We start from the raw sequence: 24,620 nt of genomic DNA on the forward strand, positions 1-24,620 counted from the left end.
TTGTAGGAGGTTGAAATAGATGATCCTCAGTGTCCCTTCCAACTCTGTGATTCTATGAGAAATCTTTGAAATGTGAGACACAGGTGTTGCAAACATGGGCAACATGATGCATCTATCAGAAAGCCCAAATTACTGTATTTTTCGAACTATAAGACAAACTTTTTCCCTCCTAAAAAGTAAGGGGAAATGTGTGTGCATCTTATGGAAGCGAATGCAGGCTGCGCAGCTATCCCAGAAGCCAGAACAGCGAGAGGGAGCACTGCGCACCGATCCCTCTTGCTCTTCTGGCTTCAGGGATAGCCATGCAAAGCCTCTTGAGTGCAGTGGGAGCGCTCCTGCTTCTTTGCTCAAGAGGCTTTGTGTTGCTTTCTTGTTTCTTGTTTTCCTCCTCTAAAAACTAGGTGCGTCTTATGGTCGGGCGCATCTTATAGAGCGAAAAATATGGTAGCTGTGGCTCCCTGTTGACTGAACAGTTGGTAGTAACTCCAGGTGTAGGTGTTTGCTGCACAATGTGAATGGAGTAAATCCTTCTATGCTGGAGTATTCTGACTTACAGATTTACCACTGCGGTTTGGTACACACTTACGTGGGTGTGAATGCCACTGAACACGTGAAATTTATTTCTGAATAAGCAGGCATAGGATGGCACCATAAATTTGTGCCTGCTGGATGAAGAGGGCGAGATTCTGAAGAAGAGGGGCCGGCCCCACCATTAGGCAGCGTGAGGCAGTTGCCTCAGGTGCTGAATGATGGAAGGTGGGAAGTGGTGGTAAGATATTGGAGGACAAAACTGTGTGTGCTTGACACTGCTTCCCCTACAACCCCTAAGTGAAGCTGCTGCCTGCCTGGTGGAGGATGGTGATCTGTTGAACTGTCAATCTGGCTGGCTTCTGTACAAGCAGTTCTATTTTTCTAGAAAAAGAAGTGCCGGAACTGAGTTCCAGTGAGTTCCAGCTGAAAAAAGTCCTGACTTTACCCAGTTGTATTGTGCTGAGGACATCCTACTTCTCTTTTGTTCTGAAACTGGCTGGCAGGATGGAAACTTAGCAGTGTATATATACAGTAATACCTGAGGTGTATGTAGGAGAAAGTAAACATTTCAAAACCCTCAATATCTCCAGGTGGTGTTGAGAACCTCCCATGCTTGAAACCTTGGAGAAACAATATGCTTATACATATGCTAAGTATATCCTATACACATCCACAAAGATGTAAGAACCATTGAGCGTAATGGGCTTACTCTGAAGTAGGGACCCTGTTGGAGAAACTGGGAGGGAACACTATCTCGTTCTTTGCCTCAGGCAGCAAAATGCCTTGGGCTGGCCCTGTTGGGGAAGATCTAATAACAGAGAAGAGGTTACAAACGGTGGGTGAAGAACTAAGATACATCATCATCTAGTAAACCAAATGGGCACTGCCAGCTTGAAGGGCACCAATAACATTTGGGAGATGGGGAGAATGGTTCTTTTCTACTCCCTTTCTGTGAGAGCAGACAAGTTGGCAACAACTGTGTAGAGATTTCCAACCCCCCATACAATCCTGGCTCATCAATCATTAGAGTGACTGAACTGGACTGAAAACAACAACAACAACAGCCAATGCTAGTTGCTATTCATTGAACTGATTTATGGTTCTGGACATGGAACAAATGAGCAGACATCAGCCGCGTCTGCTTTTGTTTCCATTTCTGTTGGAATTCTCTGACATTCTTAGTAGTAGAGCACATGCTTTGCCTGCAAGGGGTCCCAGATTCAATTCCTGGCATTTCCAGGAAGGGCTGGGAAAGACTCCTTTGTCCGAAACATTGGAGATTGCTGCCAATCATTGTAGACAAAACTGAGCTAGATGTAGCAACAAAATGATTTGGTAGAATGATCTAACTTTGGGGAAGACTGTCGCTTGGTTGTAGAGGACATGCTTTGCGTTCAGAAGGTCCAAGAAACCCCTCTGCTGAAGAGCTGCTGCTAGACTGTGTAGCTAGTTGGACAAATGACCTGGCTCAAGATAAGGTATCTTCCAATGTCCCTTCCCTAGTCTAAGGCAGTTAGACGCGGGTGGCACCATGGGTTAAACCGCTGAGCCACTTGGGCTTGCCGATCAGAAGGTCGCGGTTCGAATTCCCATGACGGGGTGAGCTCCCATTGCTTGGTCCCTGCTCCTGCAAACCTAGCAGTTCGAAAGCATGTCAGAGTGCAAGTAGATAAATAGGTACCGCGCCGGTGGGAAGGTAAATGGCGTTTCCATGCGCTGCTCTGGTTCGCCAGAAGCGGCTTAGTTATGCTGGCCACATGAGCCGGAAGCTGTACGCCAGCTCCCTTGGCCAATAAAGAGAGATGAGCGCCACAACCCCAGAGTCGTCTGTGACTGGACCTAATGGTCAGGGCTCCCTTTACCTTTACCTTTAATGTCCCTTCCCCAGTCTAAGGCAGTTTTCTCTGTTCCTAAAGGGACTTCCAGGTACAGCTCACACTGCCGGCTTATTGATTACAAGTTGATTTGTCAGTGCCTGGGGACCAAATGCCATGTGTTAAGTCCTTCTCGGCTGAAGCCAGGACGTCGAACAGCATGCCATGTTTTAAACGTCCTGACAAATAAAAGATGCCAGAAAGGAGACGTTGCTTCATAAGGATGCCCGATCTGAGAGATAGATCATTTTGCGCATTTTCAGTCTGAAGGGAGAGAATTAGATTTGCTCGGTATGCTGCAAAATATTAATCCTAAAATATCAAATTGACTTGGTGAATGGCCTCAGGTGTTTGGGTGTTTGAAATAATGGAATTTTCTCTGCATTTGTGCAGTTATTATATCAGCGGTGAGATTCCCACCTCCTCCAAAACTGGCTGCAAAAGCTAATATGTCAATTGTCTGTCCCTTGTTCATATTTCTGGTACAGAAATAGATAATACGGTCTCATACATTGCCTATATGTGAAGATCTAACTATTCCCCTTCTTTCTTGCTGGGATCTAGACTTGCCACTCTGCAAAGAGAAAGGGGAAGGTGGAAATAACCAGCATTCCCCTGAAATTCCCTGCAACATCTCCCTTGCTTTCCTGCAGGGTCCTTAAGTCCACACACCCTATATCAGCTTTTCAGGGGTCATAGAAGGTTGTGGGGGGGGGAGTGGGGGGAATCAGCAAAAAGGCCTCCTTGCAGCCTTCCCCAAGTGGCCACTCATTACAAGTCTTGGTCCAGCCTATGGACTCTATAGGAAGATCTGTCTGAGATTAGTTCCTTTAGTTGACAAGCAGCCAGCACATCATTTTGTTATGGTTTGCAACCCAGAGGCCACAGCAGTTCCATATGCCCATGGGGAGTGTCGCTCCTTGTGCTTTTGAGTGGCAACATTCATATATCATGGGATGCTTTTCCTACACTTCAGGGATGATTCTTTGAAGAAGAAGAAGAGTTTGGATTTGATATCCCGCTTTATCACTACCCAAAGGAGTCTCAAAGTGGCTAACATTCTCCTTTCCCTTCCTCCCCCACAACAAACACTCTGTGAGGTGAGTGGGGCTGAGAGACTTCAAAGAAGTGTGACTAGCCCAAGGTCACCCAGCAGCTGCATGTGGAGGAGCGGAGATGCGAACCCAGTTCACCAGATTACGAGTCTACCGCTCTTAACCACTACACCACACTGGAAAGGCCCCCCTGTGATTTGGATTTTGGAGCCCAGTATGCACCACTATTCATAAACTCACATCTTAGAGCTGATTTACATTTGTGGGTACCACAGTGATGGGAAATCTCAGGTCTGGGGGCCAAATGTTGCCTTCAAGGCATCTCTGTTTGGCCTTTCAGACTGTGTCCTAGCCCTGCCTCTGTCCTGCCTCCCACCACCCCTCTCCATGCTCTCCTCAACTTTTTTGGCCTGGCTGGAATGTGTCCTTGAGACATGATCAGGCCTCTTGCTTGCCAGGCTAAAGGGTGAGGGATGGAGGTGTGTGTGTATAGAACATGAAACATCTGACTTTTGAGTGGTTAGCATGTATACTTTCCATACAGGGGTAAGACTTCTATCCATTTTTGCATCCACGTTTTGCCTCTGGCCAAACCTACATTGGCATGCAGCTCCTGGAAGGTTGCCTAAGAAAGAGTGTGTCCTTGAGGCTTAAGAAGGTTCCCTAACCATGAAGTACTGCCCTTGATATGTCCTCCCTTGATGGGCTTGTAGCTGAAAAGTCTCCATGGAAAAAGATGTGTTTGAAAAGATGTCAGGTGATATGAAGTCTTTGATGTTTGATTTGTGATGATGGTTTCAGACATGAGAAGACAACATAAAGTGCAAACTTCATTCCCACAAGAAGTTTTGGTTGTGTTTGGTGAAATGTAGGATTAGTCTTGTAGTTATTTAGACATTCCTTTATGCAGGGACATACATTGAAAATACATCCAAAATTGTCTCATTAGATAGGATGATGCTTTTGTGGGCCTCAGCAATCTGTTGCAGCTAATCAACCTGACAGTCACCTTTGCATGCAGAAATGTCAATGGTAGTTCAACCTGTTTCCAGACTTACCTCTTATTGTCTTCTGGACGTTTACAGGAGTTATCAGTAGAAGGTTTAGAAAGCAATTTCTCTCCTGTTGCTGTTGAAAGTGGTGGCTGGTTTCCCCTTTGCGTTCTGAACTTCTTCTGACATTGTCCACTGAGCCTCTTGTGTAGCTGCACTTAAAGGCGACAATATTGCCAACATGAAGCAATCATGTTGCTGAACAGCCAGAAACACACAAAGTGCAAGCATATTTTTTAACGCTCTTCTCTCCAACTCCCCAATCCAACATGAGAGAAAAAAAGCATACAGTACATACATGAGCATAACTTTAAGGGATAACAGAATATATATTCAGACACAAATTTTATATCTCTATCTATCATCTATCTATCTATCTATCTATCTATCTATCTATCTATCTATCATCTATCTACTATCTATCTATCATCTATCTATCTATCTATCTATCTATCTATCTATCTATCATCTATCTATCTATCTATCTATCATCTATCATCATCTATCTATCATCTATCTATCTATCTATCTATCTATCTATCTATCATCTATCATCTATCTATATCTATCATCTATCTATCTATCTATCTATCTATCATCTATCTATCTATCTATCATCTATCATCTATCATCTATCATCTATCTATCTATCTATCTATCTATCTATCATCTATCTATCTATCTATCTATCTATCTATCTATCTATCATCTATCTATCTATCTATCTATCTATCATCTATCTATCTATCTATCTATCTATCTATCTATCTATCATCTATCTATCAATCATCTATCATCTATCTATATCTATCTATCATCTATATCTATCATCTATATCTATCATCTACCTATCTATCTATCATCTATCATCTATCTATAATTATCAGAAATTCTCAAGGTTATTAATTTGATTTCCCTGCCTTCAATTTATACAATGGGACTTCCCCTTCCTTGTCTTCTCTCACATGCCACCCTGCTCTGCTCCAGGCCCCCCCCCCCCAACCCTCTGGAGAATTTGAAGGTGCATGGGAGGCTGAATGGGGAGGAGAGGAAAGATCTGTCGTGCAAGCATCAGAGACACCACTTTATTTCCATCTTTTTGGAAACTCCCCAAATTATATCCATTCATTTCATTTCATTTTTATTCTGCCTTCCTTCCGACACTGAATGCAAAGTGGCTTGAGTTATTTCCGAGTGAATTTGACACCAGCTTGGCAGGGCTCACCCATCCGTACTCAAGAATTTGCCTGTTCAGGGAAGCCATATTCTGATTTGTAGGCTGTCACTAAAGACCTGCACAGTATTTGTGGAAATCCTCACAACCATTCTGAGGTGGAAAGGCAACTGCAAGGGGACTGCAGTTTTCAAGGGATAAAGCAGCCTTCTGAAAGTTTGCCCCTATCTGGTAATGCCATTTGACAACTATTTACAGGGTTATGATAACTTAGGCCACAATCCAGCACAGATTCAGGCATTTCAAAGTCCACTAAATCATTTTTGGGGATATACCATGAAACAGAATGCTTTGTATCCAACAGCACATCCTTAAAGTTTAAAGATTAGCACTTCCGGTGTTGGCTGTGGAAGTCCCTGAAGAATGTAACACAACACCTAGTGCTGCTGGTTTAATATACAGTGTCATGAGAATGAGAACTTTTTTATATATTCCTCTACATATCAAGGTGCGGAAGCTGTTGTCTTGGAGATGGACAATGGCTGAGGCTGGGACAGAATGTTCTGCCCTTCCTCTGTACAGGATAAATCTGATTAGTATAGTTGATGTGTGGGTGTATTGAGAGGTGACAGCAAGCTGAAAACAGTATAACAGAGTACAGAATATAAAGATTTTCCATTGTCCTGCTCTCTCTAAAATCCCACTAAGGATCACATGTGGGAGCAGAGGTTAGGAGATGACCCAGGGAAGTCTTCAGGCAGATCAAGGACAACCTCCATGCCAAGTTCTAAAGGGTCTAAGTTCTCAAGCATATTGCAGTGGCTTCCATGGTAACATCAAAAGCGCTCATAGGATTTTGGGTCACTGAGGGAGGACACACATTTGGAAATTTCTGATATTTCATTTTCAGAGGCTGGTGCCACAGAACCACCCAGAATAGTTTGGTGTTTTGGCATGAGAATTGTTTTAAAAAGAGAGGAATACAATGGTACCTTGGGTTACAGACGCTTCAGGTTACAGACTGCTAACCCAGAAATAGTACCTCGGCTTAAGAACTTTACTTCAGGATGAGAACAGAAATTGTGCGACGGCGGCAGTGGGAGGCCCCATTAGCTAAAGTGGTACCTCAGGTTAAGAACAGTTTCAGGTTAAGAACGGACCTCCAGAACGAATTAAGTTCTTAACCCGAGGTACCACTGTAATCCCAACAGAGGAAAAACAATACATGCACTCTGGTTGCATTTTCCCTTTAAAAAGTCCACGTGTCAAATGTTCAAAGACCTCCTGAACACTTTTAAGTTTAAAGAGCAGTTGTTGTGTGGGAAAATTCTGCAGAGCCTCTTTCCATGTGTGGGTCAATATGCTATTATGACTTAGGCCCCAAATATCTGAAAGGCTGCCTGGTTCCCCACAGACTCTCTCAAGTGTCTCTTGCTAATTCTGCTGCCCTTGGAAACACAGGAGTAGTGGCCTAAGAGAGAGAGTTTTCTCTGTGGTACCTCCCCAAAATGTGGAACTCCCTCTACATAGAAGTGCATCAAGTATCCTCATTATATGATTCACATCATTTGCTGAAGACACGCCTGTTTACCCTGGTCTTTGCAAGCTAAGATTTATGTGGTTTTTGTAAGGCCACTTCTATGGTTTGATGCATGTGCTTTGCTTTGTTTTCAATTGTTTTATTGGATTTTATTTTTGCACATTCACATGGATGTATCCCCACCCCAGGAATTTATGGTAAATTTATGGCGGATAAGAAATCTCATAAATAAAGAAACCTTTGCGCACAAATTCAGCTCCAGCTCAGTTTTCTCTAGAGCTGATTGCACTACACCGACAGGAATGCTGTATCCAGGAAGAGTCACATGCATATTGAACGGGCTAGTTCTGCCAGCCTGACAAGGGTGTTTTTCTTACTATTCCTTGGTCAGTAAGATATTGAAGTCTCAAACTGCCCCCATGAACATTGGGGCCCAGACATTGCTGCTCAAGTAAATGAATATAGTCTATACTCATGAATTTGAGTGGTTGACATCAGGGTGTTGTTTAGCTACATGGGTGGGGGCAATGCCACTTATATTTCAATTACATGATTGCTGTAAGTTTAAAGTGACAACCATTGAAAGTTCTTATAGTGCATTGCTTTTTGGTAATGCAATCTTGGAAAGGAAAACCTTATGAACCTTCTGATTCTTGGACCCATCCAATGCCCAAACCACTTTGCCCCTCTTTCAGAGATGTGTGATGTATTACACCATCTTGGTCCCATTCCAACATGGCCCTACACCCTAGATTTGGGGTTTATTCATTTTTTTTTATTACTATTGACAGCACCGTGGCTGAAACACAGCAGGAAAACCCTGAACCAGTACAAATTCCAGGGTCTTTCCTCACTTACCATTTATGGTGGTATAATTGCTGTTTGTTCCAACATTTTTAAGCCTGATTAACTGCACCTTTGGTCACATGTTGCTGTTATTAGAGAGGGAGTGTGGGGTTTTCCTTGTCATACTAAGGGCAGGTTGTGCCCGAATAGATAAAAGTTCCGTGGCTGTGGTCACACCCCTTGCATAACCTTGTGTCCCTCATGCCAGTAATTGTCAGCGTTATAAACATGTTCATGAGGATAGCCCTTTCACAGCTTTTTAAAAATTATTATTAGCATTCCAAAATTCTAATCTTGTTGGAGTCTAGGAGATTAGAAGAGAAACTATTGGTCTGTCTGGTCTACGATGAACCTGGTTGCTGTCACAGGCAATACTTTGGCTCAGCACCATCATCCCCATTTGCCATAGTTCTCCTCTGAACTGAGCTTGCAAACTGACAGCGGGGACCAGTCAGAGGGAAGTGGCATGGAAGAGAAGTCTCACCAACCATGTCCACCAACCCTCACCCCCTCCACAAGCTGGAAACCCAACAACTATATCACTATAAACACTAAGTGTGGAAAGGACTCTCCTTGCTTGGAGGTTTTTATGCAGAAGTTGGGTGGCCATCTGTCATGGATGCTTTAGTTGAAATCCCTGCATTGCAAGAGTAGATGAACCTCTGAGTAGATAAGCTTCTATCCTAATCAAATACAATGAAACAGCCCTCATGCGTGGTTGAGCAAACAACACAAGCCATTGAAATTAGCAACCAACTTTTCTTTTCTTTTTTTACTAGGATTGTCTATACCAGCTATACAAAGTCTGTAGACAATGATCTGTACAGTGCTTCTTTAATAAGGTAGCCCGCAGTCTACCCAAAGTCTGCCAAATAAACCTCTGAATGTAGACTGTGTGTTTCCTCCCCAAGTGTCAAGAGTCATCTTTCTCTTCACTGTGGGACAACTGATGCCCACCCACAAAAGACGTCCTTGGAAGAAAGTAGAACTGGTATTACATATCAATTAAGTATAAAGTATGGTTAATGTAAGCAAAGCCAGCATGCTATTGTTGCACGAGGAGGAAAAGAAAAGAAAAGGACTCCAGAACACAGGAAAATGGAACGGTGGAATTTCCTTGAATGTCCGGTTGAAATAATAGGAACCATAATAAAAAAGAAGAAGCAACATTCCAGTTCTTTTGTCAGAAGTCATCTTGCTTTATGTTCTTTTCCAGTTGTCTTCTTGATTTCCAAAACGTCTGTGCATTTTTTTTAAAAAAGGTTACAAAGCAGTTGCAGCAAAGTGTGGCTTCTGCTCATTTTTTTTAAGAGCCAGGCTTTATTTCAAAATATCTTATATATTTATATATTTTTAATGATACAAAGAAAAATTGTAGATCCACACTTGTAGGTCTGTTTTTCATATCCCAGCATCAGGAAACTTGCTTCTTAGTAACTGCTTTTTCATTAATTTATTTCCTTTCACCCTCTTTTCCATTCACTGTTGTCAAATCTGATGCGCTGCTTTTCTGGGGCATTTGACTCCACACAAGTAAACCACTGTAGTTTCCTCTGGTACAGAGTTAAAGTGCAAATAAATAAATAAAAAATCCCATTTGGCTTGTAAAAGCTGGAGATGGTTTAAAGATTTCTGTCCTCTTATCTGTCAGGGGTTCCCTTCACTGGCTGCTGTCGGAAGATGTTTTGTTAGGTTCTCGGATGAATCTGTAACAACAAAATGCACAAGAAGGAATTATACTCAGTTCCTTTAAAAAACATCTTGATCCTCCAATTGGTTGGCGGAAGTTCCTCCTCCTCTATTGCAGCATAGCAAGGAGGAGACTAGGGAAGAGTATGAATTGGAAAGTAAGCAAGAATTGCTGCCCTGAGATATAATAACTATTTGAAAGCTTTATTACTGGTGCCCCCAATTCTTAGTCACATGCAACATCATAACAAGAATATCTTAAGCAACATACTTTCCCCACCTGATGGAAATTTATTGGAACCATTCAAGAATGGTGCTATGTACACTTAGCAGATGCCACAGCCTCATCAAACCATCAGTGCCCCATGGTCTATAACAGGAGTAGTCAATGTTGTGCTCTTCATCTTGTGTTGGATGGCAAGTCATAGCAGCCCCTGCCAGCATGGCCAATGATCAGGAAATTATGTGGGTTGTTGTTCAAGCAACATTGGGAAGCCCCCACATTGGCTGTCTCTGGTCCATAAAGACCATTATAAAAACGTTTCAAATAATCAAGTAGATGTCATTTCTTAAGGCAAGGCACATGAAGAGCATCTCCTTTTTGTTCTATCCCGCTTTGGTGCACTGAACACAGAGAAGAGACAGCCGTGGATATTTTTGCAGTTTCAAGGAGGGGGCTTCTGTGGGTGGGCCACCTGCTCTTCTCATAGATCTCCCTCTCTCCACCCATGGATCTCTTTCTTCCCCCGCAGAATCCTCCCTGAGACCGTAGGATTTCACCCTTAACTACTGAAAAACCATGCTAAGATTTAAGATGGTAGAATCAAGCATGATGGCATGAAAGGCAGTTCTGTGCATGTCTACTCCAAAGTAAACTTCACTGAGTTCAGAAGATTTAACTCCCAAGGAAGTGTGATCAGGATTGCAGAGATGGCAGAACTCATGAAAAGGAACTCTGAAGAATCTAGAGGTGAAAACAGACAGATATTCTAAGCCTGGTGGGAGTGATAAACAAGCTGGAATGTGTGCAGAGGATGGCAACTAAGATGATCAAGGGTCTGGAAACCAAGCCTTAAGAGCAGTGGTTGAAGGAGCTGGGTATGGTTAGCCTAGAAAAGAGGAGACTGAGAGGAAATATGATAGCCACCTTCAAATATCCGAAGGGGTGTCATATGGGAGAAGCAACAAACATGTTTTCTCCTACTCTGGAGGGCAGGACTCAAACCAATGGTGTCAAGTGACAAGAAAGGAGATTCTGACCTGGAAGAACTTTCTAACCGTAAGAGCTGTTTGACAGTGGAATGGTCTCCCTCGGGAGCTTGTAGACTCTCCTTCCTCAGAGGGTTTAAGTAGAGGTTGGATAGTCATCTGTCATGGATGTTTTAGTTGAAATTCCTGCATTGCAGAGGGTTGGATTAGATGACCCCTAGGGGAACCTTCCAACTCTACAATTCTATGATGTGCACATATATTAACAGCCCACAAATAGCCCAGAATTAGATGTGAGCTGATATCTTGCATTAAAATGGCTGGATTACTATTCCCATAATTTTTTTACTATTGGCCATATTGGCTGTGGTTGATGGGAGTTGTTGTCCAACTGGAGGGCCACAAGTCCCCTACCACTGGCCTATTCCACTGTTATTTCATTTAAGAGGATTTCTAAGGCATTAAGATAAAATCAGATAAGCAGAATATGGTGATCTTCCCATTGTGGAATGCACTGAATGTGTGAATTCAAGCCACTACCACCACACTTCAGAATGTCCACTTAGGAGTCTCTGTTTCCTAAGATACCCTGGGCATAGAATCACCACCTTGGCTCTGGTCCAAGAGTCCCCCACTCCTGACAGATGGCATGTGGTGCAGGTGAACAGGGTAGAACAGGCTCAGACAGCTTGTTGAGCGGGCGGATGGAGAAAGCACACATGAATGGGAGGCAAAGAAAGAGGTCTTTCATTTCGGCTCCCTCCTTCTAAGCATTAAAGCCTGAACTTTGACACTGGACTCATGTAGTACATCTTGTTCCCATGAAAGACTTGAACTTGGCGAAGCAATGCTTTTTTTTTATTATCAATTCGGCTTTTGATGGTAAGTGTGAGCTCCAAATAGCTCTTCTTTTGTCCGGAGAAATAAAATAGGTCAACAAGCAACTCAAGAGTTGGTGTTCTGGATGGGACCTTCAAGTGTGAGGCCCCGGTTATTCTTCCATTTCCTTTGGATGCTTGCCATTTGGCACAATGAGAGTGAGGCCTAGTTGTGGGGTGGAGGAGGGGCAACCTTCCCTGGCCACAGAATGTGCAGTGGTTCAAATGGGTATCAAATATCACCCACCATGGTAACGGTTACTTAAAGTGCATTTTTATTTGAGCTTATTCAGAAGTGAGGCCCACTATATTCAATAGGCATAATCTCAAAGAAGTGTGCATAGGATTGCACTCTTTTGTTTTTATTTTCAGTATGATATAATTAAGTATGTTTTCACAGTGGCAGGAGAAAAGCTGGATATGAAATTCTTGTTTAGGGGCTTGGTTGGGGTACAGAGTAGTATCATTGGCACCGACAACAGAAACCAGTAGAACCCACTGAATATTGCAGTGGGGTGAAGAGAAAACCAGAAGATATCAGTTTCCTAACAGCAGCAACCAGTATATCCTCTCCTAGTGTAGCTTTGAGCAGAAGCAGTCTATTTGAGTAGTGAGAATATCAGCAACATCTGTCTTGCTAAAGGTCCACATTCAGTGGTGATGCTGCATGCTCTGGCACCAGGGGTGGAGAGCAGGCGTGGGCGTGGCGTGCATCCCAGGGGCGTGGCACATTGCCTGTGGGGCGGGGTGTGTGTCCTGGGGCATGGCATGCCGCCCGTGGGGGGCGTGGCATACATCCTGTGGGCATGGCACCAGGCACGGTGGGTGGTACACATGGCATATGCCCAGGGGGACGGCCGTGATGGTACCCCCCCTCCCCGATGGTGCCGGGGTGGTGTGCTTCCTCCACCAGTGTCCACATTCATTCATTCATTCACAACTCCTTTATTGGCCTGTGGTGGGGTGTGTCCAGGAAATGTCAGCTATGACACTGCCATTTGGTGCTCCAGAAGAAGTCCTCTCCCAAATGTAGACAAAGGAAACCATTGGGTAGCTGTCTCTTAGGCGTAAAGACAAAATAGGCAGCTGTGCAGATGGATATGGACTTGCTTTTGATTAGACAATGTCAGCCATCTGCCTGTGGCGCCCCACCTCCCATGTTCCTGGGAGCAATCCCACGTCAAGATGATGAGTCGTTCCTAAGTTTTTAGTAAATAAATAAAGAAGCAAGTGCTCCTAATGCAGATTGCATGCACAACCCGTTTTTTTATGATTTTCCTTCTAATGAAATAAAGCCAAATTTCAAACCTCTGTTGTGTGCTGTGGTGACTCTTGCCCACCTGCACACCATGTATTTTAAAAGTTGCAAAAAGTAAATAATCTGCAGACCAAACTCTCTGCCTTCTTTCTGTGCAGACATCTATGATGATTTACAGGACAGTTGCTAAGCTTACCCCATCAATTTACCTTCTCCAGTTGTAATATTTTCCACAATGTTTTCCAAGGAACAAAGCAAAATGTTCCCGGGATTTACACTAGAAGGTGCCCCAGCTAGCTAATTAAAATAGTTCCTGTAGGGAAATGATAGGGGGAAATACAGGATGGAATTGGGGGGGGGGGAATTTATTTCATATTTGAACATTCAGGTCCATGGGCATCTAATTGATATGAAATATAATAATCCATACAGAGTAGGTGGGGCCGTATATCTGAATATGAATGAAGTTTTTAAGTGCCTAACAACAATTTCTGGATGCTGAATATTAACTCATAGCTGGTATGTCAGATACTGTGAGAAGCAGAGAAGATGCAAAACAGAACCTTACATGTGTATTTCCGAGTGCAAAACACAACACATCACAGTAAGGAAATACTCAGAGAGTGGATGAGAGGAACAGACTGCCTTATGGCTGCGTTCCTGCCCCGAGATACAGAGGATGGAGATCATTACTTGCAGGAGAATGCTTGCCTGGTTGCTGCTACCTGTATAGACACCTGCCTTGCACAGGTAATTTATTTTGTGGGGAAATGGCTGCACCCAGCAGACACACAAAGTCCTTGCAACAGGTCTGCCCTAATACCAGGAAGCAGCAAACATCAGGAAAAGAGAAGGGCCATAGCTCAGTGGTAGAACATGGCCTCTCCATGGAGGGCTGGGAGATACTCCTGGCTGAAATCCTGAAGGGCAGCTGCCAGTCAATGTAGAGAATATGGAGCTAGATGGGCCAGTTTAAGGCAGCTTCCCATGTTTCTAACTTCAATATCTGTCTTTATTTGTGAACAGCAGATCAACAACTCAGAACAGCAGATAGGACTTGCTGCACATGCAAGACTAAAGCTTGGCCATTAGGCTATCAAGAAGTTCAGGCCTAAGTGAATTTAAGGTTAGAAATGAGAGAAACTCGTGAGAAGCTGAAAGTGTCAGATTCATCCATCTCTAGCTACATATTTTCGTAACTTTATCTCCCCCAAAGTGGTATGGTTGGGGCTACTTTGGATCATGCCCAAATCATGGGCTTAGCCTGAATCCATGGCATTTGGCTCCACAAATCGTTACCAATCCTATCCCTGACTGTGCAAAGGGCATCTGGGGGAATGCACAACAGGCAATGTTTACATTTAATGGTGTTTGTGTGTATTTGTGAATACATGGTAGGAACTCCAATTTCCTACCTAACATTACCGAGGCCGGTTGAAAACATTTCACCGTCTGAAATGGCAATGGTTTAACCAACAGCTTTTACATCCAATGATAAGAAATACAGTAAGTGTAATCTTTAACAGTCACAACTGGTCCTGCTGACAGGTTGCTATTTTATTCCTTGGGGGGCAAATTACTTTGAAGAAAGTGACATGGTGATTCAGTGCAACTCAGCTGCCTGGTAGAGTTCAGCTGAGGACTCACCTCTGACTCACCCAGTCAGTAGGTAAGGAAGGACATGCATTACTGAGCAAGGAAATGGCTTCTTAGCTTTTGCCAGAGACTCGAGGGTGGAAAAACTCAGGAGGTGGCTGGGTGGGGGGAATGAAGGAGGGGGAAAGGGGAAAGAGGAAAAAAACTTACTCTGGTGGTCTTGACTTTATTGCCGGTTGCACACATCCATCCTGAGTTGTCAGGTAACGTCTTGCATTCCTCACCCTCTAGGCATGGCTCCATCTCACACCACCATTTCCCAATGACTATTGATGCTAAGAGACACAAAACAAGCAAAATATTTGTGAACTGGTTTTTGGTTTGTTTTGTTTCAGTTCACTTTGCTCAATCTGAATGCAAAGCTTCCTCTGGATCTCAACAGATTTTTTAATTAAAAAATTACATTAATCCAGCTGGTGTCATATAGTCAAACCTCGGAACTTGGACATAATCTGTTCCAGAAAACTGTTTGACTTCCGAAATGTTCAAGTTCCAAAGTGCGGCTTCCGATTGGTTGCAAGAGCTTCTTGTACTTCCACATCGGACATTTGAGTTCCAAGGAACGTTCGAAAACCGGAACACTTACGTCCAGGTTTTCGGCGTTCGGGAACTGAAATGTTTGGCAACAGAGCTGTTCGAGTTCTGAGGTTTGAACATTTGACATTTGATTTCCAGGTATGTTATATTAATGTTTATCTGATTTTAATTATGTTGTTGTTAGATGCGTATAAATGAATACTGCAAGCTAGCTCAGAACTTGGACGTGTAAGATTAAATAAATAAATGAATAACTTAATTCCACCCCCCAAAGTGGCTTGCATGGGTGATGGTTTAGTGCCTTGTACCAATGTTCATTTCACTCCCATGCACTGAAACCCATCTGTAAGAAAAACATAGAATTACCTATTTGTAATGATAGTGCATTCTGCCTCCAGGGCCATACAATATTCCTTGTATTGTCACCCATATTCTAAATCACTCGGAATTGAAATTCTCTGATGTTGACTCCACAAGGGAGACTGCTCCCCTCTGCATGCCATTCCAATTTTTTACTGCTTAATTTTGTCTCCAGTTTTCCATTGTGGTACATTAAAAATGGATGACTGCCAAGGAAGTTCGCCTGCAGTAACTCTGCATTCTCTTGATTGTCACCAAACTAATTCCCTTTTCTTTTGAATGTTCCTTTCCGTCCCTGGTCCAACTTGCTCTGCTAGAGATATAAATATATACTTTCACAGGCTTCACAAGGTGAGCAGGACACAAAATTGGAGGAAGGGCCTTTTGTGTATCCAAAATGAGGTCAGGGAGTTCTTCCTTCGAAATTCAAGTTTGTTTCTGCAGCAAAGATTCCAATGCCTACTGAAACAGCACCAATGAACATTGTGCATGGGTGGTAGACCTAACCACATAGGACCCAGGAAGAGCGGACCTCATCAGTTCCAGTCCAGCATTCAGGCTATTTCTGGGCAGCTAACAACCAAACAAGGGAATCATTGGGAAAGCTAGTGGTAGAGCACATGCTTTGAATGCAGAAGGTCCTAGGTTCAAGCCCTGGCATTTCCAAAGGAAAGACCCCTGCCAGAAACCATAGAATCATAGAATCATAGAATCATAGAATCATAGAGTTGGAAGAGACCACAAGGGCCATCGAGTCCAACCCCCTGCCAAGCAGGAAACACCATCAGAGCACTCCTGACATATGGCTGTCAAGCCTCTGCTTAAAGACCTCCAAAGAAGGAGACTCCACCACACTCCTTGGCAGCAAATTCCACTGTCGAACAGCTCTTACTGTCAGGAAGTTCTTCCTAATGTTTAGGTGGAATCTTCTTTCTTGTAGTTTGGATCCATTGCTCCGTGTCCGCTTCTCTGGAGCAGCAGAAAACAACCTTTCTCCCTCCTCTATGTGACATCCTTTTATATATTTGAACATGGCTATCATATCACCCCTTAACCTCCTCTTCTCCAGGCTAAACATGCCCAGCTCCCTTAGCCGTTCCTCATAAGGCATCCTTTCCAGGCCTTTGACCATTTTGGTTGCCCTCCTCTGGACACGTTCCAGTTTGTCAGTGTCCTTCTTGAACTGTGGTGCCCAGAACTGGACACAGTACTCCAGGTGAGGTCTGACCAGAGCAGAATACAGTGGCACTATTACTTCCCTTGATCTAGATGCGATACTCCTATTGATGCAGCCCAGAATTGCATTGGCTTTTTTAGCTGCCGCGTCACACTGTTGGCTCATGTCAAGTTTGTGGTCAACCAAGACTCCTAGATCCTTTTCACACGTAGTGCTCTCAAGCCAGGTGTCACCCATCTTGTATTTGTGCCTCTCATTTTTTTTGCCCAAGTGCAATACTTTACATTTCTCCCTGTTAAAATTCATCTTGTTTGTTTTGGCCCAGTTCTCTAATCTGTCAAGGTCGTTTTGAAGTGTGTTCCTGTCCTCTGGGGTGTTAGCCACCCCTCCCAGTTTGGTGTCATCTGCAAATTTGATCAGGATGCCCTTGAGTCCATCATCCAAGTCGTTGATAAAGATGTTGAATAAGACCGGGCCCAAGACAGAACCCTGTGGCACCCCACTAGTCACTCTTCTCCAGGATGAAGAGGAACCATTGATGAGCACCCTTTGGGTTCGGTCAGTCAGCCAGTTACAAATCCACTGAGTGGTAGCATAGTCAAGACCGCATTTTACCAGCTTCTTTACAAGAATATCATGGGGCACCTTGTCAAATGCCTTGCTGAAATCAAGGTAGGCTACATCCACTGCGTTCCCTTCATCTACCAGGCTTGTAATTCTGTCAAAAAACGAGATCAGGTTAGTCTGACATGACTTATTTTTCAGAAATCCATGCTGACTATTGGTGATCACAGCATTCCTTTCCAGGTGCTCACAGACTGTTTGCTTAATGATCTGCTCCAGAATCTTCCCTGGTATTGATGTCAGACTGACTGGGCGGTAATTATTTGGGTCCTCTCTTTTCCCCTTTTTGAAAATAGGGACAACATTTGCCCTCCTCCAGTCTGCCGGGACTTCGCCTGTTCTCCAGGAATTCTCAAAGATGACTGCCAGTGGTTCTGAAATCACATCTGCCAGTTCTTTTAATACTCTTGGATGCAGTTCATCTGGCCCTGGAGACTTGAATACATCTAGACTAGCCAAGTATTCTTGTACTATCTCCTTAGTTATTCTGGGCTGTGTTTCCTCTGCTGAATCATTTGCTCCAAATTCTTCAGGTCGGGCATTGTTTTCTTTATCGGAGAAGACTGAGGCAAAGAAGGCATTGAGGAGTTCAGCCCTTTCTGTGTCCCCTGTTTGCATTTCACCATCTTCTCCTCTGAGTGACCCCACTGTTTCTTTGTTCTTCCTTTTGCTACGAACATACCCATAAAAGCCTTTTTTGTTGCTTTTAACCTCTCTAGCAAGCCTGAGTTCATTCTGTGCTTTAGCTTTTCTGACTTTGTGTCTACACGTGCTGGCTATTTGTTTGAATTCCTCTTTGGTGGTTTCCCCCCTTTTCCATTTTTTGTACACATCCTTTTTTAATCTTAACTCAGTTAAAAGTTCTTTAGATAGCCACCCTGGCTTCTTTAGGCACCTTCCATGTTTCCGTCTCATTGGTATTGCCTGAAGTTGTGCTTTTACTATCTCCCTCTTAACAAACTCCCAGCCATCATGAACTCCCTTTCCTTTTAGTGTTACTGTCCATGGGATCTCACCCAGCACTTCCCTAAGTTTTATGAAGTCGGCTTTCTTAAAGTCGAGAAATTGAGTCCTAGTATGCTTGGCTGCTCCTTTCCGCTGTATAGTAAACTTCAGAAGAGCATGATCACTCGCGCCTAATGATCCTTCCACTTCTACCCCACTAACCAGGTCATCAACATTGGTTAGGACCAGATCTAAAATGGCTGTTCCTCTTGTAGCTTCTCCCACTTTCTGGACAATGAAGTTGTCTGCAAGGCCAGTGAGGAATCTGTTTGACCTTATGCTCTTGGCTGAGTTTGACATCCAACAAATATCCGGGTAATTGAAGTCCCCCATTACTACTATCTCCCTTCCTTTTGCATGCTTGGCCATCTGTTCCAGGAAGGCATCATCTATGTCCTCCGTTTGGCTTGGGGATCTATAGTAAACTCCCACAATGAGGTCACTGTTATTCTTCTCTCCCTTAATTTTGACCCAAATGCTCTCACTTTGGCTTTGAGGTTCTAAATCTTGGATCTCTTCACAGGTATACACATCCCTGACATATAACGCCACTCCTCCTCCTTTCTTGTCTGGTCTGTTTCTCTGAAATAGATTGTATCCCTCCATTATTACATTCCAATCGTGGGACTTATCCCACCAGGTTTCAGTGATGCCTATTATGTCATATTTAGTTTGCTGTACCAAGAGCTCAAGCTCATCTTGTTTATTTCCCATACTTTGCGCATTAGTGTACAGACATTGAAGTCCATTAATCATTCCCCCGTGTCTCTTATTTAAGGATTTTTTCCTCCCACCACTAGGTCTGCGTGCTGTTTGCTCCATTCGGTCTATGACATTTGGATGATCATCTTCATCAATTGATAGACTCCTACCTTCAGGAGCACTGTCTCCCTCCCCCACATTAGTCAGTTTAAAGCCCTCCTGATGAGGTTTCTGAGATTTTTTGCAAAAACATTCCTACCAACCGTTGTGAGGTGCAGCCCATCGCTTGCCAGAAGTCCATCTTCAAGAAACTGCATTCCGTGATCTAAGAATCCAAACCGTTCCTGTTTACACCATTTGCGAAGCCAGTTGTTCACTTCCACTATTTTTCCCTCTCTCCCTGGGCCACGTCGTTCAACTGGGAGGACAGATGAGATGACAATTTGTGCATTTAATTGCTTCAATTTCCTGCCCAGAGCCTCGTAATCTCTTTTGATCTTCTGGAGGCTATTGCTTGCAGTGTCATTGGTTCCCACATGAACCAAGAGGAAGGGGTATTTGTCAGTGGGTTTTATGATTCCTTGCAGTCGTTCAGTTACATCTTGGATCTTAGCCCCGGGGAGACAGCACACTTCCCGAGACATCTTGTCAGGCCCACAGATCACTGCTTCTGTTCCCCTCAGTAGGGAATCCCCTATCACCACTACACGCCTCCTCTTAGGTCTGGTCGGGGTTCTTCCGTGAGCTGTCTGTTCCAAGGTCGCCTGGACATTCCCTGAGGACTGCCTTTGCTGCTCGTCTTCATATACCTGATCGACTGTAATGAGGGAGAGATCCTCAAATGGAGTCTGCTCTTCATCTTCCATGCTAGGGGAAAGGACCTCAAAGCGATTGCGTATTTCTAAACAATCAGAGCGAACTCTGGGCCTCCTACTTCTTTGAGTCACGTTTCTCCATATATCTGGCTCCTGTGTTGGTGAACTAGCCTCCTTCTCAGGGGAGTCCCCTGTCTCCTCCTTGGTGGAGACGGTGTGCTCTGTTGCTTCCAAGAAGAGCTCCAGCTCTCTAATTCTTTGGAGCGTAGCTACACGTTCCTCCAGTTGCTGGACTTTGTCTTTTAAGAGGGCATTCAACATGCAATTGCTGCAGGTAAAGCTGCCTGCAACCTTTGGCAAGATGGCAAACATTGCGCAGGAACCACAGGCGACTGCAGCTGTTCCCTCACCCTCCATCTTGAGAAGGTGTCGTTGGGGGTGACTACAGCGGTCCTCCATCATAAAAAGCGTGAAGACAGGACAAATAAATCCCCCCAAATAAACCTATATCTCCCCCAACAAACGTTTGAGACTAGCTCCCCTAAATCTAAAAGATGGATCAAACTGCGCGCGCCGCTGCCCTACAAGCTCTGACAAGCTCCTCCCACAGCTAATCCCCTACCTCAACAGAAGCCCTGCCCCCTCTGACCTTTGCACAGAGAAAGCAGCTAATCAGCCACAAGAAACTCACACAAGAAAACCCTTTTTGTTCCTTCTTCAGCCGCTGCCCTACAAGCTCATTGGAGAGCTGCTCCCAGTCATTGCAGACAACACTGGGCTAGATGGATCAATGGACTGGCTCAATGTTTATTATTTTTTAAACAAATTCTAAACCACTTCACAGCATAAAGCCATCGAAGTGGCGTGCAGAATTAAAATAGAATAAAACACAAGTTCTAAAAATGATAAAAATCATTTCAATGAACTCTTTAAAAGGATAGAACCACCTCTCCAAATTCTACCCCCACCACATACAACCATTTCTGCAGATGTGCAATTAAGATTCACCTTCTTACGTGAAAATGTCTTCAACATAAGGAAAATTCCTACGTATGAATATTATCACTTGCTGTTCTGAATAGCTGTCAACTTACAGATTTGAAAATAAGGGATCAGCAGCCAAAATAAGGGATTTTAGTCAACCAGCTCCTTTCCTTTCCCCCATAACAGTCAATCGAAGGAGCCTCCAAAACAAACCCAAAAGCCCCCCTCTCACGAGATCACCGCCCGCCATTGTACCCAACCGGCTTCTTTCCTTTCCCCCCACCATGTGCCTCCACTCCAGACTGACCTTTTACCCAGCAAGGGTGAGTAGGCCATCAATGACATATCCATCCGATTCCGAGCACAGGTATGTTCAACTTCTGAGCCCCTCCAGCCAAAGGCAGAAAGCCCAGCCAGCAGCCAAATGAAGCCTCAAGTGGTGGTTCCCACAGCGCAGCAACCCGGCAAAGGGGATGCAGCAAGGGAAACCACCGTCACCTCTCCGCTGGGAAGCGCTGAGCAAAGGTGAGTCCCCAGGCAACACGGCCGATTTGATCGGCACAAGGCATGCAAGCTCCACACCCCAGTCGTTCTTAGACTCCTTATTGGGTGAGCAACGCAGCCAAGCAACACAGTTGGAGCCTCCCTCCTCCCTGGCCGGCAGGGAGGGAAGGAGAGGAGCTGCTTCCTTTGAAACCCAGGAAATTTAAGGGACATCATCAATAAGGGATAGCAGCGGGAAACGGCGCTGGGATAAGGGAGTTTCCCGCCAAGTAAGGGACAGTTGACAGCTATGACGGTTCTGGCTACAGTGCCAGATAGACAGAAGTGGGCCACTGTTTTATATGGTGAACGGTCATCGATACACCTGTCTGGCTACCTTTTACTATGGGTGAAATCATTTGCTAAGTTTCTCCACGACTCCGTTCTTTCGTTTAGTACAGTGGTACCTCAGGTTACATACGCTTCAGGTTACATACTCTTCAGGTTACAGACTCTGCTAACCCAGAAATAGTGCTTCAGGTTAAGAACTTTGCTTCAGGATGAGAACAGAAATCGTGCTCCAGCGGCAGCAGGAGGCCCCATTAGCTAAAGTGGTGCTTCAGGTTAAGAACAGTTTCAGGTTAAGAACTGACCTCCGGAACAAATTAAGTACTTAACCCGAGGTACCACTGTATTTGTTGTGAGATTTGCTTTAATTCTCCTTCAAGAACCATCCCGTAATGGTCATCCCGTAATGGTCTTCATCAGTCCTTTATCATGTGAGAAGAAATGATCACAGCCAAGACAGCAGTGCTTATTTAATCAACAGAAGAAGTCAGTCCTAATGCAGAACTCAGAGGCTTGGACTGCCTTGCCAGGGCAAAATGCTATTAATGGCAGCGGCGGGGGAACTAGGAAGTTATCTTTGCATTCTCCCCCAGGTAGCAAGAAGTTCTAGGGTCAGTGCTACTAGACTTAGCTTTGTTTGGATGAGGGAGCACGGGAGGCTTAAGGTGTCTTTGCAATATTTGCTGTATTGACGTGGAAGCCGCCTTTGGTCCATCTACCTCAGTGTTGACTACGATGATGGGCAGTAGCTATCCAGGGGTTCAGGCAGCTGTCTTTCCCAGCCCTACCTGAAGGTGCTGGGGATTGAACCTGGGATCTTCTGCATGCAAAGCAGCAGATGTTTTACCATTCAGCCACAGCTATTCTCTTCAAATACACACGTAGAGCAGAACTGAAAGGAAGTAGACACAGAAGGGACAAAAACTAACAAATTTGCACAGAGACCTGGAAGCCAGTTGGTAGAGAATGAGACTCTTAATCTCAGGGTTGTGGCTTTGAAAGATTTCTGTATTGCAGGGGGTTGGGCAAGATCAGCGGTTCTCAACCTGTGGGTCCCCAGGTGTTGTTGGACTACAACTCCTAACATCCCTGAGCTCTGGCCTTGCTAGCTAGGGGTGATGGGAGTTGTAGTTCAACAACATGTGGGGACCCACAGGTTGAGAAAGGCTGGGGTAGATGATCCTTGTGGTTCCTTCCAACTCTACAATTCTATAATATTATGATATTATGATTCTATGATATTTGGAACAGAAAAGCAGGAGATCTACTATGAAGGGCTGGACCTCACAAAGATCCTTGGGGAATATTTCATGACTTCAGACGGAGGGAAGACAACTCTCTACAGTGCTTTCTTCATATTTATGGTAGCTGTCCCTGGATGTAACCAAATCCTGTTATTGCTGACCTTGATTGAAAGAGCAAATAAATGCTCAATCATCTCATCAAACGCCCATCTGGCATGTAATCTTTTAGCATAAACATTCACTTGTGGTAGACAAAGGATGCCTTTGCAAATGCAAGCACACCGCCACAGAGGATGTCTTTAATGGAAAGCTCAGCAATGCCACAGATTACTTCGACAAATGAGCCCAGGCTGGTAAATGTCAATGGTATCAGCAGGGATAAAACCAAAATAAGCCTTTAGGATACAGTACAGTCTGGGTCTGCTGGGTTTCAGCAATCAAATCCTAAGCCTCAGGACTCTGCCTATGGGGTGCAAGGGGTTCAATGTACAGGATGACACATGGGTGCCATGTTTGTGGCCAGTGGTGGCTGGTGCCACTGGGTCTGGTAGGGCAGAAGGCAGGGAGGACAACAGTAAGTGGAGCCACTGGGTCTGGTAGGGCAGAAGGCAGGGAGGACAACAGTAAGTGGAGCCAGTAAGTGGAACTAGACAAAACAGAGTCTAGTTTTGTCTCCCTGCTGAGGTCTACAAGGGCTGTGCTGAGACTGAGGAGCAGGAAGCTGACAAGAAGTGCCTGGGCTGGTTAGAAGTAGGAATGTTGGCAGCTGGGCATCAGCTGAGGTAAAAGGTAAAAAAAGTAAAGGACCCCTGGACTGTTAAGTCCAGTCAAAGGCAACTATGGGGTGCAGCACTCATCTCACTTTCAGGTCAAGGGAGCCGACATTTGTCCACAGACAGCTTTCCAGGCCATGTGGCCAGCATGACTAAACAGCTTCTGGCACAATGGGACACCCTGACAAGTGCCAAAGTGCACGGAAACGCTGTTTACCTTCTCACCGCAGTGGTACCTATTTATCTACTCACACTGGTGTGCTTTTGAACTGCTAGTTTGGCACAAGCTGGGACAGAGCATTGGATTCAACGGATTCAAATCACTGACCTTCTGATCGGCAAGTCCAAGAGGCTCAATGGTTTAGACCACAGCGCCACCCGCATCCCCTCTAGCTGAGGACAGAGTAAGGTTGGTAGGGCATCCTAATGGACCAGCCTCCTCTGCAGATGCAATGGCTCTGGACACACACACACCATTCCCTTTAAAGCACAGTGATGCTGCTTTGAACAGTTATGGCTTCCTCCCAGGAAATCTGGGCGGTGCCCTTTGTGAGGAAGACTGAGAGTTGTTCTGAGGCCCCTATTTTCCTCACAGAGAGACAGTTCTGAGTGTTCCTTGGAGGTGGATGCTGGGAGTGGTGAGGTGAGGTGTTGGAGGCCAGAGCTGTGGGTGCTGTGTCCTATGTCCTCTAAGCAGGATTGCAGCCCTCAGGTGTGGTGGAAGATGCTGTCCCATCAGCAGCGTTGAAGAAGGCTCAGTTGGCAGCCCAACCAGCTTCTGAACATCGAATGAGTGGGGTCACCAT

General features: G+C 44.6%; 1 protein-coding gene across 2 annotated transcripts in view; it reads right to left on the bottom strand.

Moving 5' to 3' along the window:
• Positions 1-8,811: 8,811 nt before the first annotated feature.
• The window catches only part of TAFA1 (TAFA chemokine like family member 1), a 346,559-nt gene continuing 330,750 nt past the window's right edge, over positions 8,812-24,620 (bottom strand). For both annotated transcript variants that reach the window (XM_053378251.1, XM_053378250.1), the window contains exons 4-5: positions 14,913-15,037; positions 8,812-9,778 (exon numbers count right to left, since the gene is read on the bottom strand). In XM_053378251.1, coding sequence (XP_053234226.1) covers positions 9,761-9,778; positions 14,913-15,037 — 143 coding nt within the window. In that variant the 3' untranslated portion in view covers positions 8,812-9,760. The remainder of the gene's footprint in view (positions 9,779-14,912; positions 15,038-24,620) is intronic.

This window comes from Podarcis raffonei, chromosome 2 (assembly GCF_027172205.1).
Source record: "Podarcis raffonei isolate rPodRaf1 chromosome 2, rPodRaf1.pri, whole genome shotgun sequence".
Taxonomy (NCBI): Eukaryota; Metazoa; Chordata; class Lepidosauria; order Squamata; family Lacertidae; genus Podarcis; species Podarcis raffonei.